The 17,201-nt window shown below is 44.5% G+C and overlaps 1 protein-coding gene across 25 annotated transcripts in view; it reads right to left on the reverse strand.

The window, feature by feature from the left end:
* KALRN (kalirin RhoGEF kinase) overlaps positions 1–17,201 on the reverse strand; it is a 657,335-nt gene that overhangs the window by 273,869 nt on the left and 366,265 nt on the right. For all 25 annotated transcript variants that reach the window (XM_072811625.1, XM_072811621.1, XM_072811628.1 and 22 more), the window contains 2 exons: positions 9,102–9,268; positions 1,709–1,828 (listed from right to left, as the gene is read on the reverse strand). In XM_072811625.1, the coding sequence (XP_072667726.1) occupies positions 1,709–1,828; positions 9,102–9,268 (287 nt within the window). The remainder of the gene's footprint in view (positions 1–1,708; positions 1,829–9,101; positions 9,269–17,201) is intronic.

Here is a 17,201-nt window from a genome sequence, read left to right on the forward strand (position 1 = left end):
GGTGCAACAGCACCGTTACAAATTAATACACGGTGCTTATGCAAGTCATGGAATCTGGTCATTGCGTTAGCACTGCTAATGCATTCACCCACTATATTCTACTAGCTCCCTGGAATGCTCTAATACATCATGACACTCAGTTTTATTTGCCCAACATGTGCTTATGGGACAGGAAATTCAATTACTCGGGAGGGCAGACAAACCTTCACATTTGAAATAAACGAGGATGGGGTGTGGCCAACAGTGGTCTTCTCTCTGCTGAGCACCCTCACAGCTTCCTGCCACGCCCCTAGTCTGTCTACCTACCCCTCTGTCCTCTTCATGTTGCCTCTCTATGGGGCCTTGACCACTGTGTGCCTGATTCTTGATTGGCCTGATATTTCCTTGATATAGACCTGAATAGCGAATAGACCTGAACACTTTCATATTTGGGCATGCCAATAAACTGAGACAGAGGCAGGTGATGATAATAAAACCTCTCTCCTCTGCTGAGTTCCTACTTAGAAAAATGACTTGCCCGCACTGTGTGAGCAATATATAGTCTATTTTAAGATCGTAAATCCCAGACAGTAAACTACTAGTAGTAATGGTTTCCAAGATGATGGCAGGTATCTTATAGAAACATGTCATTTATGTTAATTCTATGTTTATATATACGAGATTTCTAGAAAATTAAATGGTTGAAATCAATACTAGCTTAAAAGTGGCTAGTAATCAGTTGATTACTGTATTCAAGATATAGGCGCAAACAGTTAAAATGTTATTGTTGTGATGGAAAATTCTCATTAATATTCATTCTTTTAGTAGAAGATAACACCTTTGCATTTCTTACACATTCAAAAGTGGGTTGAGTTTTATACTGAACTATAAGTAATGAATGTCTTTGAAGGTTTCTCTCTGCTCCCACTGGTATTGAACTTACTTTATTTTTAATACTGTTCCCATGTCCCATTTCCTGCTCTTTTCCCCATACCACTCTAAAGCAATCAGCCCAAGTCCCTTTGGGAAGGAGGATGTTCTAGTAGAAAGGATAATTAAAGGTATCATTTAGAGCAAGATAACAAAATTTATATTAGATTAATGTAAGAGGGATTTTATTTTTAAAATAGCCATTAAAACAAGTGTCAGTTGGTCAACTTCTGGTTTCAGCTTATTCTTGAAACGTGGCTTCTGAGTTACTGAACGACTACGTTCAGTGAAGCAAACTATCCTGTGCAACCTGCTCTGATGCTCACTGTTCTTGTTAAATTACAGGCAGAATTTGACAAAGAAATCTAAATATTACATAGAAATCAAATGTTTTAAAATGGAATACAAATATACTAATGACTTTTGTACTTGATTATCTTCATTTCTGAGGGATCTTTAAGTGGCAGTGGCTTCTAACCTTTTGGCTTCACATGCCTCACGTGGTGTAGAGTCCATAAAGGGCAAAAATCTCAACATACGGGGGCCTTAAGGTGTAAAGGTCCAGTAAGTAACCACGATGCACACTTGTGGTGTGAACACCTGTCTTGTAATACTAGGCTTCCTTGGGGGTGATGAACCCCTGCATTTGCTTCGCCATCAATTCCTGGGTAACAAGGAGGCTCTCTAGACCACTTAACTAGAAAGAGTCAGGACTTCACTATCTAAAGGGAATCAGGCTGCCTGAGGTGCAGAGCAGAAAAGGGAAAAGGAGGACAGTGGAGTCGGATTTGGGTGTTACCTCGATTGCCAGTTGGAACTGCTCGTGTTCCCGCTGCAGCTGCTCGGCTTCGGACAAAGAGCTGGCATTGACCAGGCTAGCGTTGAGCATTGACTCCCCATTGCGGATCCATCCTAGGACCTAGGGAGTCAGGACAAGAACACGGGTGAACAGCCTTCACAACCTCCCCAGAGCTGTTGGCTTTCTCTGACGGGTACTTAAGTCAGACCTTGCTATCTTCTGACCACGCTTGGAGAGAGGACAGGAAGGCTCTGGATAATTAAAATGCTCATCTCTGCCATCTTACTTGGCATCTTGTGCCATATGGTGCTTATTGTAAGTACCAACCTCATTCTTGGATACATATATTCTTTTCTACCCTTGTTACTCCACTGTCCCAATTTCCTTACCCATTTATTTTAAACATTATCTGATTGTACAGTATGCACATTTCTGAAGTTCTCTCTGGAATGTAGAATGGTGCAAGTAAATAAATCCCATATATTGGTATTCTTTTATTTTAGCCCAGTTCAGATACCAACAACTTAAAAATCTTTTATACCCAATTACTCCCATTAGAAACATCTCTTCCTCATCTAGTACAACCACACCATGCCACCTTTGGGGCACTCACCACAGATTGCTTTGTTCGGTAAGTTTGATCTACATTTCAACATCTCAATATACCCCTTCCCCACAAATGTAAACTTCTGGAAGACTAGGGCAGTATATGAGTCATGTTTTACTCTCACACAGTGCCTAGCACAGTGCCTTACAAATGGTGAGTATGCAGTAATGTTTTTTAAAAAGGAAACAATTATCTATAGACAATACCCAAATCACACCCGAACAGTGGTTCCAACCTCCTATGCCTTGCAAAAAGTTAAGAGCACACAGGTTTGAGCTCTGACATATAAACAACCCAAAGGAAGGAGGAAGGAGAAAGAAAACAAGTAAAACAGCATAAATAATCCATACACTGGATCATTAGAAAAAAGGAGAAGTTATAATTGATTTAAATTATCTAGAGGCAATGGTTAGGCTAAGTAAAATTTCTAGGTGACCTTAATTAGTACTGGGAGAAAGAAAGTTCAGCTAGGGAATATTAGAATAGAAGCAGAAACAGTTGACACCGTCTAGACAGTCCTAGGTGAAATGGGCATGTGGCAACTCTCCAGCCAAGATCTTGAGTCGAGTGCAAATAATCAAACTGGAAGAATCAGGCCTTGAAAATCTACCTTGTGTCTGGTCACCAGAAAATTGCTAAATATTTTCTTTATTAGGGAGTCTAAGAGTTTGCTTGGAGAGGAAATAAAAATTCTTCTGAAATTTCAAGATCAGTAAATATCACCCATCTGTTACTTCAAGGCAAAGGAGAAGATACCACAATCTGTTTCAGATTTTTGCAGATTTTTTTCCTCCTCTCAACTTCATGCTGAACAATTAGAAGAATACTAAGCCTGGTCTCTCCTATTCCATAATCCTCATAGGCATTTTTCAAATTTCCTCCTCGAGCAGCATATGACCGATGACATATTGTACATGGATAACACTGGGGCGCAAATCCTGCCGAAGCTGGGCTATTTGGATTGAGATGTTAATTCGTGGCCGGTCTGGCAGATTGTGGATGAGATGCCAAATCTGTAAAGCAATTAGTTGCAGATATAACAGCTCAGAGTGTATGTGTGAAATCTCTGATGCCAGTGGTGTACTGGGGCTGGCTGGTTAGAGGTGCTAATGATTTCCAAAAGCTGCCTGTAAGTTTGGGTACATGCATACATGGATTGCATACCCAAATGCTTCAGCTCTTTGGAAAATGGAACTCACAATGTATAGTTTGAACTATGCAAGTCCTTCTGCCATGATTCATTGCATTTTACTTGGTTCAAGATTCACTTGAGGGTGTCAGAGAAACATTTACTTTGTGTGCATCACAAATCAACGTTTGAGGGACAATTTGACTCCCTCTGGGCCTCCTGAGTCTTGCTGGCATCTGTTCCTCTCTAGTTTCAGCCAACTGGAAACATCAGTTATAGCTATGGTGATGGGGAGTTCCATTCAGCTCTCCATTTAGATATCATAGACTTCAGTCTCTACGCCTTTCATAAAGTCATGCCATATCCTTGATATCCTCATTAATTTTCATTTCCTAGAAGCTGTTTATAAAGGCGTCTCAGGTCTCCAAAGGAGTTTTGATTTTAGGGAGATAAAAGTGTACATTTATCCCCATGGCTTAGGTTCAGGGGTGGACCTATCCCTATAACTGTGTCCGTCCCAGAAGCAGGAATGGAACAGTGAAGAAAAAAATTACAAAATCTAACATTAGAACACCTGGCTTTTTTACCTCCTGGCAAAACTACTCAACCTTCTAAGCCTATTTCCTTGTCTGCAAAGTTAGGATAATAACACCTTCCCTTCCTACAGCAGGGGTGGATGCAACACGTTGTAAGATATAAAGCCTGGTGATGGTGGAGGTGGTGATTTTTAGTTTTGGAGTAAAGCTAGGTATATGCTATGATTCTTCATTTACACCTCTCACAGGGAGAAAGAAAAAGGCTAGGACAACTGATTTTTTTTTTCCAGTATCTATAGAGCTTACTGTAATATTCTGATGTGATGAGGGAACCCCAGTTGTTTGGTTAGCACCATTCTTTGTAGTCTGATCAATGTCAACCCTTGTTGGTATAATTTTCTATTACTGTCGTCCTTTATTTTCCTGGTTCATAAAACTGGTTATTTAGGGGCACCTGGGTGGCTCAGTGGTTGAGCATCTGCCCTTGGCTCAGGTCATAGTCCTGGGGTCCTGAGATCGAGTCCCACATAGGGCTCCCCACAGGGAGCTTGCCTCTCTCTCTGCCTATATCTCTGCCTCTCTCTGTGTGCCTCTCATGAATAAATAAATAAAATCTTTAAAAAAAAACACACAAAAAAAACCCTGGTTATTTATTCTATGAGCATCCAAATGAGTGCAAGGGAGTAGAAGAAATATTGTAATAAACATGATAAAGCGTTGTTTTTACTAGTCTTGTGTGATTTAAGAAATATCGCTTAATCTCTCTGAGGGTCAGTTTTCTTATCTGTAAAGTGGTAACACGTTGCTTGCTTAAGTCACAGAGTAAAGATGAAATGTAGTATAAAAGTGGTTCTGCAAACCATAAAGTGTAATGCATAATATGAGCATTTTATGTTGATCAATTATCTTAGGCAACAATTTACCTATAGGTTAGATGACTTTTGAGGGTCACTTTGAATCCTAAGATTCCATACTTCTTTCAAAATTCAGAGACTCACCCTACAACCATAGGATACCAGGGAGAGGTCTATAAAAATGAGCAACCCAAGGAGTTTTGCTGTTCAGGGACTCAAGAGCTGGCCAAGAATTCAGCTCAGTCTGAGCTGAGAGGGTGAACTGCAAATGGGGATCTACTGCTTCCTTGGGCCAAGGAAGTGCAGGTAAATCCCAGTGAGAAGACTGGATTTGGTTAAATGGACGTGGACATCCACAAATGATGATCCCGTCTAAGTGGGCCACGCTGTCTCCTGGAACCACGTAGCCTGGGAAGCTGCTCGGATACGGTTGTGTTCTCTGGGTCACACTGACAATAAAGCGATGAGGATGGCCTCAAGGCTTCTGACTCCAGGACCTGCTGCTGCTGCGGACTTACCCCAGCCACAGTCATTTCTGAAAGTCTGGTCATAGGAAAAACTGCCGGCCCCTCAGGTGGTAGCTCAGAGCCTGTCATGTCATATTTCCAGTATTTCTTAGCTCAAAAGATTCACAGTTTATGAGGTTATATGTGATCATTCTTCCTGGTTTTATAGACTGTGACCATGGGTCTTCTTAATTTTCTCCATTTTGAAACAAATGCTTGCCCCTTTGGTTGCCTCTCTTTTGGATCTACCCCAATTCCTTTCTACCTTTAGGTATAGTGAACAGAACTGAACACATATTCTTAACAGGATAATATTTCCTCTTTTGTTTTCACTGTTCATTTTGGTCATAAGCAAATTTTGGCCAGTATTTGGTCCATAGAAGTAATTTAAATCCATGTCTTTAGTAGACAAATAAGCATGGTTTCTTCTCCCATAATTTAGAGCCCCAAATAGCTTACAAATCCATTTTGGCCTATTTTGTATTAAAGGCACTGTTCTGCAGGAATACATATGGAAATTCACTTAGGTTTATGCCCATTAAGTAGGTTTTTCAAATCTTTGATTATCTAATAAATGTGAGGTCATCTTTGCCAGAGTAGTAATTTTCCTGGGAAGCAATCAGAGCATTCTGTGGGGCTGGGAAGTAACCTGAACTGTCTTTTTTTTTTTTTTTTTTTTTTTTAGAAGAAAGGGGCCATCTGAATCGTCTAGGGCCCCAGACCACCATGGGCTGTAAGTGAATTCCCTTAAAGAGACAACATTTTTCCAGAGGTATCTGGGCCATCAATCTAAATAGATGCAGAGTCCCACACAACCCCTCCAAAAGAACATTAGTCACATTAAATAATTCTGTTTGTTCTCAACTCCTGACAATTTTTAGTCTAACATCTGTGGCATCATCTCTCCTCAAAGCTTCAGTTTAACATAATGGTGGTATAAGTACACTATAGTTATGATGGCCAAATCTAAAGCTCTCATCTATGGGCTCTAACATCACAACTGTGTAGCAGCACATTGTTCTCTTCCTTTCCATCCCCATTAATGGCATTTCAATTAAGGTGTCCTTTTTCTTTCCTTTTTTTTTTTTTTTTTTTGGCGGGGCGGGGGGGGGGGGGAGTATATTCAAAAGAGAAACAAACTCTCAAGCTGGTGTCTAAATTTAGCTTCACTGATCAATACTGACATCTAAATTAACTCCCTCTTTCCAAGTGTCAACAGCTTCCAAATCAATATTTCCTGCTCCACCAACTTCCATCAAACACAAAGGCCTTCTGTGAAACTGGATCAGACGACTCCCAAAAGAAAGAGCCTGGCGCTGACAAGGAAAACAAGGCAGCCTAATGAGGCATGGTGGCTTAAATAAGCAGCAATCCCAGGGCTCCTCCCAAGGCCGCTGTCCTTTACAAAGGCCTTCATGTGTTTCCTGCAGTCTGGCTGCACCAATCCAGTATGGTTTTGAACTACAGTCCTACATGTGTCATCCTCACCATGGTGGGGAAAAACAATTTTTTCTGGCAGAAAAATTTTTTTGTCCTCCAACTCAAGAAATACTGAAAGGGAATGCACTCAGGTATTAGTCAAGCCTGGATTATTTGTATATAGACAACCCCGCTTCTCCATTTGACAAACTACTTATCATCATCCCAACTCCCCATCCTACACAGAATTTTAATTCAAGGATGAAAATTCATTTCCATTTTCATACCAGTCAAGAAGAACATAATTAGGGAGTTGGCTCTACTATTAATTTTGGAAAAGATAATAAATAAAATGAAAAACCGGGAACAAAAGTATAGATTTCATTTCAAATCAAACAGGAATGATTTTCCCGTTTTGTTCTGATGATCTCTCCTGCCACCTTCGGCTGGTGGAAATAACCGCATGAACGGTGGGGGGCTCCCACGATCTGTTGGAGCTTGCTGACTGATTAGGTGACCAAGTAGATGCCAGCCTCTCTGCCGGGCATGAGCCATGCCTGCCCGTCTTCTCAGATGAGGTGCTGTGAAGGCCAGGAAAATCCCAGGCTGCGCTCTACTGGAGGGCTTCTTTCTATTCCTCCTGGAGCCCTAAGGCAGGAACAGGGCCCAGGAGAGGGCAACTATGGGACTGTTGATAAAGGAAGCATGGGCTCATGGTTCAGCTAACTAGTCAACTCAACAGGCCCTGGGGGCACAAATCCTATGCTACCTCAGTTTCCCCACTTGCAGAATACACAAGTATTTCCCCACTTGCAGAATACACAAGACCTTTTCCCCATGGTCTCTTCTCTTAAAATGAGACTGCAAATGAAAAAGTACTTCTCCTCTGAAAAGTATCTCATCATTCCCGAGAGTCGCAGGATTTGTGTACTTGTCGCTGCTAGGATTTCCACCTCGTCTCTGCAGAGACTCAGGTGTGGGCCCAGTGTAATTACACAAAACAGTCCAGGTGGCCTTCCTCGTTCCTCGGCACTCAGGGACGTCACCTGTGCTGAGGCCCGACCTTTAGTGCAGTGTGTGCAGCCTCTGGCTGAGCGCTGATTGGGAGAAGGGGGCACAGCAGACAATTTTGCCCATTATAGTAAATAACAATATAATAACTAAGAGCCAGGCATTAATACAAAATACCCTGAATATAAGAGAACAGCAGTAATGAAAGAAAATATGGTGTTTTGTCCCCTGTAATAAATTAATAGAGTTAAATAAGACAGTGTAATAGCCACGATGCATAAGAAAAAAACGTTTAAAAGGCAGTTGGTTCTCTGCTTAGGATATTTGGGGTGGGGCTCTGTCGTCAGGGCCCAGGGCTGCTTGAAAGAGTGTTGGAGCTGAAGGAACAGTCACAGAAACGCCATGGAGCCCATTGCTGGGAAGCTCTCCTGGACCAGCGGCCAGGAGGGCAGTGACATGTTCCTTCCTCAGGGTGACCTTGTCTGGGGACCTCTCTAAGCTTCAGCGGCCTCATCTATAAAAGGGGAATAATAGCTATTTCTGAGAACAGTTGTGACAATTGATGGAGAGATGGGCCTAAAAGGCACCAAGCACTCAATAAATGGAAATATTATATACTTCTATTTCTTCAATCCCACTTTGTCTAAATAAAAAAACTCCATTCATTATGCAGATAATTAAAACATAGTCTGTTCATAATATAAATATGTCATATTTTTTAATGTGTCATTGGTTACCGTGTTTTCCTAGAGGTTCCTCTAGGTTTGGGTTGGGGTGTGTCCTTTGGTAAAATGGGTAGCATCATGTCTCATACGGATAAGAAGTCTTTTTTCTTAACTGACTTTAATATGGCAAGAAAATCTTCTTAGAAGTACCACACACATATTGAAAAGAATAAGGGAAACTGTTACCGCTTATGGGATAGCGACCATGTTTCAGGCACTGTAGTAGGCACGCAGGTGCCCCAAGTTAACCAGCCTGGCTCTAAGGCCTGACTATGTTTTGATGAATGATTCACATTTCATGTGAACTGTGTGTCAGGATTGAGGGTAGAAAGGGAGAGAACAGGCTCAGTGCCTGAGGACAGCTTGGGAAAGCTCCAGAATGCTCTCCTTAGATTGTTATGAGAGAAAACGAATGCATTGGTAGTTTGAGCCTTGTACCATCAGATTTAGTTGTTAGATCCAACAGATACCAGGCTCACTTTTAGAAACCAAACAACCACTCCTTAACTTACCTGTTTTCCAAGTTCTGGTTACATGGGTGGCTCTGTACACCTTTCCCCCCACCAGGAGCAGGCCCAGGTCAGGTGGAAGGTTGGAGGGGCTCACCTGCTTGACCTCAGCCTGGAGGTGCCGCAGTTGGAGGCACTGCTCTAGCCGCTTATGGGTCTGCTCTGCATTGAGCTCCAATTCGTGTTGCTTCTCATGGAGAAACTCCAGTAGCTCTTGGACCTGGGCGGCCAGATCAATGTCTTTCTCACAGATTAACTCAATTCCTGATGTAAAAAAAAAAATGTGAGCAATGAAAAATGAGGTAGTACTATAAAGACCATATTTCCTTCAATATTCTTAGGAAAGTAGGGATGTGGGATCCCTGGGTGGCGCAGCGGTTTGGCGCCTGCCTTTGGCCCAGGGCGCGATCCTGGAGACCCGGGATCGAATCCCACGTCGGGCTCCCGGTGCATGGAGCCTGCTTCTCCCTCTGCCTGTGTCTCTGCCTCTCTCTCTCTCTCTCTCTCTGTGACTATCATAAATAAAAAAAAAAGAAAAAAAAAAGAAAGTAGGGATGTGGAAATAGTCACAAGCAGCCACCCTCCCAGCCTTTACACATCCCTCCGTGAAGTGGACTACGGCACCGTGGACTTCCGTTTGGGATGTCTAAACCATGCCACCTCTTTTGGATTATCTGATCCTTTGCCTGGGAATTTTGACAGATGATGGGCTCCTTATTATCATCTAGAGTTACAGAGGGAGGTGGTTCTCTGGGAGTCCATCCCCAGAGAAGAAAGCCCTGGATAGTCCTCTTGGGGGATTTACTAACACCTGCAAGATTCACACACAAGGCTCTGGATCACATTGGGAAATACAAAACAAAACTGAAAATAACCTGTCTCAGGAACTTCTGCCAAAGGCACGCTCTTTTAGCTGGTGAGATGTGATTTATAATTAGATGGCAAGTTTGTTCTGATGAGAGTCTCTGGGCAGTGGTGATTTTATTAGCTAACTACTTAGGCCCCCTAAAAAAAAAACAACTCTCAGAAATACATGCTGGCTCTCATACAGTTTCTCAAACACAGGCAACACACCTGATAAGCATACGCCAGCAGTACCACAGGGGTACTGAGTGCTTACCCATTTACAAAAACCATGCGGAAGTTGCAGCCACACGAGGAGAGCTTGCTCACATCCTTCCACTTATTCAAAGCAATGAAAAAGCCTAGTCAGCCATTGACAAGGGTTCCCAATGTTCATGGATACGTCATCCTGCATTAATAAACTGCCAATTGTCTGACCTATGATGGGACTGTGAGTCAATACCCATCAGGGAAGCTGTGGTTCCATTCCTTATCTACCTTCCTCTCCACCTTCCTTTTTCTCTTCTTTCTTTTTTCTCTTTCTTTCTTTCTTTTTTCTTTTCTTTTCTTTTCTTTTCTTTTCTTTTCTTTTCTTTTCTTTTCTTTCTTTCTTTCTTTCTTTTTCTTTCTTTCTTTCTCTCTCTATTTATTTAGAGAGAGAGAGTGCATGGGCAGGGGCAGCAGGAGAGGGAGAATCCTAAGCAGACTCTGTGTTAAGCATGGAGCCCGCCTTGAGACTCAGTCTCACGACCCTGAGATCATGATCTGAGCCAAAGCCAGGAGTCAGATGCTTAACCGACTGTGCCACCTAGGCTCCCCTTTCTTACTTTTTCTATATACCTTCCCCAACATGCAACTGTGGACACACACACACTTTCTCTCCAGCAAGCTGGTGCTCCTATTTATATATCATCACCAGCAGGACTAGAGCAGTGTTTCTCAAACTGACATGGAGTGAAGGGACTGCCTTAGTAATCAAAGGCCTTCTTGTCTGCTCGTGGCCTGAATTCCATTCCTACCTTAGCTCTTGAAGGCTATTTGAAAAGTGTGGTAGCTCTAGAACCAGCCCTGAGTCGGAATACTGGACATGGGCAGGTTATCTAAGCTGTCAGAAGCTTCACTTCCCTCATACATAAAATAGGATTTTACATACCTACTTATCTCATAAACTACCCCGCTCAGGAGTTCATGGGGAGGATTAAAGGAGATAACGCATGTAGAGCCTCTGTCATAACATCATACACACAGACCTTTGCTCCTTAGTCCTGTGGCTTTCCTGATTTCTGACTCTTAAGCTCTCCACTCTCTGCCTTCTTACATTCATGCCCTCTTGGTTGCTATCTACTTCCAGCTTGATGCAAATTATAACCTGGATTGTTTCTTGGTTCTGATTGATTCAACCTTGCTCAGACCCAAAGCTTTACAAAAATCCTAACTGTAGATTGCTTGCCTCCTTCTGATCCCTGACCCCTCATGGCTCTGCAGCTTCTAGGTTCTGTCCAGATACCTTCCCTGGCTCCTCATCATGTACTCTATGACCGGGTGCAGCTGTGGTCTGGATGCTGCCAAACAGGGACCCAACCATTAGTGGGGTTGAGACTAAAATTCCCAAAGGGTGAGGTATTTCCACAGGGATCACACTCCAAGGAACCTGCCAATCTCAATGTATAGTCACCTAAAAATATGTCCCCTTTGGGAGACTTCCCCAACACTCTGACTCACATCATCAGAAACTCATCACCGCCACCACCAACACACCTGCCACCACCAACACACCTGCCGGATACAGTGGGGGAGTGTAAGGAGAGTGTACACATGCTAAAGGAAATTCATTTCCAAAGGCAAAAATAGTGTTTTATATAAGGACAATATGGAAGAGTGGAAAAGACTTCTGGTGTTACATGGTAATAATTTCAGTATCTTTTCATATTTATTTTTTTCTACCAGTTTCATAATTCCAAATCCCAGCTCCTGAAATATCTGTGGGAGACAGAGAAGAACGGCTTGTTCTTTTGGCAGTCAGCTCCATCCAGCTACTATTTTGAATTACCAAGGGGATGAGGTACAGCATCACTTTGACTGAAACAAAAAATAAGAAGTACAAAAATTTCTATCTCTGCAGTGCTCGGCACAGTGAGATGACCCCTGACTCCCATATTTACCTTCTGGAAATGTAATTTAAGATCCATCTGCAGGAGCAGAAGCTCTTCCCTGCTTCCAGCCACGATGCAGGTTTTTTTCCAGCTCGTTTTCATTCCGTGTGCCCCTCTGGTGTTTAATATGCTGGGCTTGGAGAAAGCATCTTTCTCTGGGAAGCCCATGGCTCACCTCTGCCACTCGCATGTAAATGGACCCTCTAAGCTGGTAATTCATCAAAGGGCTGGTGCCTGCCTAGCACACCATCCACACCTGGCTCCCGGCCTGCCCGGAGACTCAAGCCCTTCACTTGCATCTACCTCCCTCGATACTATTTTATGTATGAACACAGGAAGTAAAATGGGGGGAAGACAATGCCTCCTGCCTTCTGCACTCAACAGCACATCATGCTGTGCATGGAGTGGATGGAACAGGAAGTGGCACCTGGAAGGATAGAAACTCACTCTTCCCTCCCACCGCCCCCAAACACATTGACGTGGGTTCCCGTCAAAGCCCATCAACTGGCAAATATCTATCAATCAACCCCAAATAGAGTGTGCTTGTGCTCATGTTACTGTTCTAATCTAATCTAATCTAATCTAATCACAGTCCTGTTTTCCTAGGGGCTCTTAGAAATGCAGCAAGACAGGTGAGCTCTTTCCAGCAAGTAGTGAAACAGTTTGTCGGTCTCTTTAGGGCAAGTTGTACTGATGTGTCCCACAGTGTTCTGTACCCATCCTTCCTGCAGAACATTCTCATTGGGATGGTTCCTTATTAACTTGCACATGTTCTCACAGGATTACGGGCTCCCCGGTGCCAGGACCACATGTCTTATGTATCTCTGCATCTTCAGCACCCAGCACAGTGCTTGACTCAGAACACCTAATAGATAACCTCTTCAGTGAGTACCTGGCCTCTTTAGGGGAAGGGCTCAGCTCATGTGCTGTGGTGGAAAGCACCTGCAGATGCTGGAAAGAACAGACTTAGATTTGAATTTATGCTCTTCCCCCTATTAAAAGTGCATCTCTGGGCTCCCAATCTTCTCAGAGCTTGGGTAAAAACAATCCCAACAATGACCTCTGGGGGTGTTGTAGGCTTTAGTAAGATTAGGTGTATAGAGTGGCTGGCATTTAGTAAGCTCAAAATATCCATGTTCCTACTTTCTCCTTTCCCTTGGGTAAATTACCACATATTCATCACTGATTACTAAAGGAGCTGTTGAATGGCTTGTAAAAATGTCAATTTAAAATCCTACCGTGAGATATTTATGGACTTGCTCAGTGTACATCATTAGAAACTGTGATGGTCTGGATGCTCTTAGACCAGCGCTCTCAATCTTGGCTCACATTAGATCTGGAGAACTTTAAAAATCACCATGTCCTTGGCCACACCCAGAGCAGTAACAGGAGAGACTCTCTGTGGGCGGGATCCTGGCATCAGGAAGTCTTAAAGCTCCCTGGGTGATACGAACATGCAACCAAGATGAGAAACCACTGGATAAGAGGGTACAGTGGCCAGCAACCCAGAGACAGAGATAGTCTCTATGCTACACTCTGTCAGCAGAGTGGCTGGCACTGTGTTTGTTTAGGGATCGAGGCCACAGCTAACTGTACTTAGCTTTGCTGCCACATTGAGGGTACCACTTTCCTTTCCTCCAGGAGAGAGGTGGCTGTCATCTAGGGTAAGATAGAGGTATTCCTGGCTATGCCACCCTGACGCGTTCTTTGTGCTTTCTTTAACATCAGCCTGCCTCAGAGACAGAACATCTTTCCTCCTTTCTTCTCATTCTGCGCCACTCCTCAGTGCTACACCCAGGTCAGAAATTACAAAGTCCTTTAATTGGGTTTTTAGATCAACATTCTCAACCCTGGCCGTACAACAGAATCACTTGGGAAGTTAAAGAAAAGAAAAATCTGGGGCCACTGCAGACCAAATAAGCAAGACTTCCTTGAGGGGTGGGGCCCAGCCCTTGGTAGTTTGAAGTTCTGTAGGTGATTCTAAATAAGCAGCCAGGCCGAGAACCATGGTTTCACACCTACATTCTCTTTCCCTCCACTCAGCCCCCATCAGATCCACATCCCTATTAACCCCAGAGTGGCTTCCATTCTGGAAAAACACAGGCGTTTTCTTTCCTTTGATGATGCAAGTGAAATTATTCATGGCCAGTTATTTTTGCCTACATGTGTTCCACCCACATTGATGTTCACTCCATTAACTAAGTCAGTACTATTACTGAGAACGTGCCATGTACAAGACATGACCACTCTGCTAGATGCTGAGAATGGAAAGAGAAGGAAGAGTCCTGCTCTCATGCTGCTGGAGAAGCTACAGGAGCACATAGTCCAACAGAACGCAGTATGTGCCAGAAAACAAGGATAACATACAATAGTCACCAAGCTGTCTTGAGCCCTTACCATGCTCGAGTATTATCACACTGCATCCTCATGGTGACCCTGTGTGGTGGGTATTCTTGCGACTGCTGTTTTCTGGAAGAAGGTGAGGCTGGGAGAGATTGGGTAGCATGTGCAAACGCAACCGGGTAGGGCGGGGTGTGGCCGGGTGCCATCCATACTCTGAGCGCTGTGCTCAAGGAGAAGAGAGATCCCCACACCACACTTTATTTATTTCCAAATGCCAGGGCTGGGTTCTTCCCAGGCACAGTAAATTTTAAGTATCATTGCCACAGATCCCAAAGATTTTTCAATTAAAAAATCTCACATAAAGAAAGAGCTTGATGCTTTGATTAGACCACAAAAGCAACGTATCCACAAGACACGTAGCTCATCTTACTCCCAAGGTCACGAGGAATAGTCACATGGTCAGATTTCACTGGAGAGACCTGTGGCATAGCCACTGGGGGTGATGAGGCTGACTCATCGTGGGAAGTACAAACTGGAAGGGACTATAGGAATCCAGGCCCACCTCCCACAGTAGACAGAAGAAGAGAGGTCTAAAGAGAAGGAACAGGAGCTTTCCAAAGGCAGACTGCTTGCTAATAGTGGAATCGGACCTTGACTTTAGCCAGAGTGTTTTGTCCAACTTGACTCTTTCCAGCAACACCTGGCACCTCCCAACATGAGGCCGAAATAGATCACACTACAGGGAGGAAAGAACGATGAGCAAGTGGAGAAAGTTCCTGCTTCACCTTCCATTCCTGAGGCTGATTTAAGCAAAGGCTCCTGCTTTGGGTAGAGCCGTTGGCACACCAGAGGGATTTAGTGCGACTCGGTTCAACACTACAAACCATACACCTGAAAATAAGTGTATGGAAATACCCTACTTCCGTTTATTCCTATAGAATCAAAGCATAAGCCCTTAATTAATGGACCATGCAGGGCTAACGATCAATTTAGTTAATTCTGGAACTGTCCTTTTTCTAAGACAACAGCTTAAATTATCTTTATATTATTATGTATTATATATTGAACTATATTTAGCTCAAATATAGTTTACTGGACACCCATCATCAATGACTAAGACATCTGCTGCCTCAGTTCCTGCATCTCTGAAGTCCTGCATTCCTCAACCTCCTGGGGGCAAGACCCACCCCGGGGTCCACCCCTAGCCTCCACCCCCCCTCCCCAGCTCTGGTACAACTCTGCCTCCCCTTCCTCCAAGCCAGAGGTGAGGTACATGCATCCTCTGCAGGACCAGGCACTCAGCAGCAGACAGGACATGAGCTTCCCCGAAATCCCTGGATTCATTCCCTTGGAAGCCTCAGGGATGACGCCAGACTGAGCAGCTAGCTGTGGTAGGAACAGGGGACCAGCCAGGCAGAGAGGCCTGAAGAGGCCAATCAAGCCTCTTTGGACAAAGCTCATTTCCTGATCAGGATACTGTGGGTGTGGGCCCACCTGCCCGGAGTGTTTTCACCCATTCGGCCCTCGAGGTCGAGGAGGCGGCCGAGCACGGCCAACCTGCAATCACAGGCAGGCTTCAGGGACTCTCGGCAACCTGTGGTCTTTCCGTTACCATGGCTACCTGGCTCTGGGGACAGAGATGGGCTTGCCCAGGTCACGCCAGCACCCCGGTACCAAGTACTGCAGGTTTCCGGGCAGACCGGCCTTCCTCCTGCCAGATGCATCGACACCGAACGGCGTGGGGTGAGCATCCCCGCCAGGCGTCTCCGTCCCAGCCTCTCTTGTGGGTCCCACGCATCCTCTCGGGGTTCCCAGTCTTAGCTGGAGAGCCAGCTACTGTGAGCATCGTGAGGACAAGCTCTGACGTGAACCCTGAGTAAGGGGGTTCAGTAAGGTTCTCAGCCGCAGAGAAAGGATCATGGTTCCCTCCCCTTCCCCAACGAAACCCTGAATATGTACAAGCCATTGCCACGCATGTGTCTCAAACTGTAACGTGCACAGGGTTTACCTGGAGATTCTGTTAACGTACGGATTCAAATGGGCAAGTCTGGGATAAGGGCTGGGATTCTCCGTTCCTAACCAGCTCTTAGGTGATGCTGGTACTGCCGGTCCAGGGCCCGCACTCCTAGGAGGTCCTAGACTCCTGGTGCATCAGCACCACCGGGAGGGCTTGGGGGAACACAGACCATCGGGCCCACCCCCAGAGACTCTGACGTGGCAGGTTCTATGGGCCCTCTGACCTGCATGTGGGTCTCAGCCCTGGCTGCACAGTGGATTCACCTGAGGAGGGAGTCTTTTTTTTTTGGCTGATGCCCAAGTCCCATTCAGGGGTAGTTAAACCAGAATATCTGTGGTTGGGGCCTGGCACTGACATTTTTAAGAGTCGTCCCCAACCTCAACCAAGAGACTGCAATGTGAACGGCCCTTCCTGGGGCTACAGGGCAAGCTCTGCACTGTGAACAAGCCAGGGCAGCCACAGCTTTCACAACACAAATGAAAATTCATGGAAAGGTTATACTGAGCAAAGTGGACAGAATTTACTGATTGTCTCTCCTCTGGTTAGAAGTAAGGTTTCTTGGAATGCTGTGATTTATTCTTTCAGGTCATTAAAACCAACACAGTACTCTATGGTCAAATTTGATTGCTAAAGTCGGCCTGACAGTCTCATGATTCTAAATATCCTTCATGGTCGGGACGCCTTGGGGGGGCTCAGTGGTTGGGCATCTGCCTTCGGCTCAGGGTGTGAACCCTGGGGTATTGGGATCGAGTCCCATATCGGGCTCCCTGTGAGGAGCCTGCTTCTCCCTCTATGTTTCTGCTTCTCTCTGTGTGTCTGTTATGAATAAACAAATAAAATC

This window comes from Canis lupus, chromosome 35, assembly GCF_048164855.1.
Source record: "Canis lupus baileyi chromosome 35, mCanLup2.hap1, whole genome shotgun sequence".
Lineage (NCBI taxonomy): Eukaryota > Metazoa > Chordata > Mammalia > Carnivora > Canidae > Canis > Canis lupus.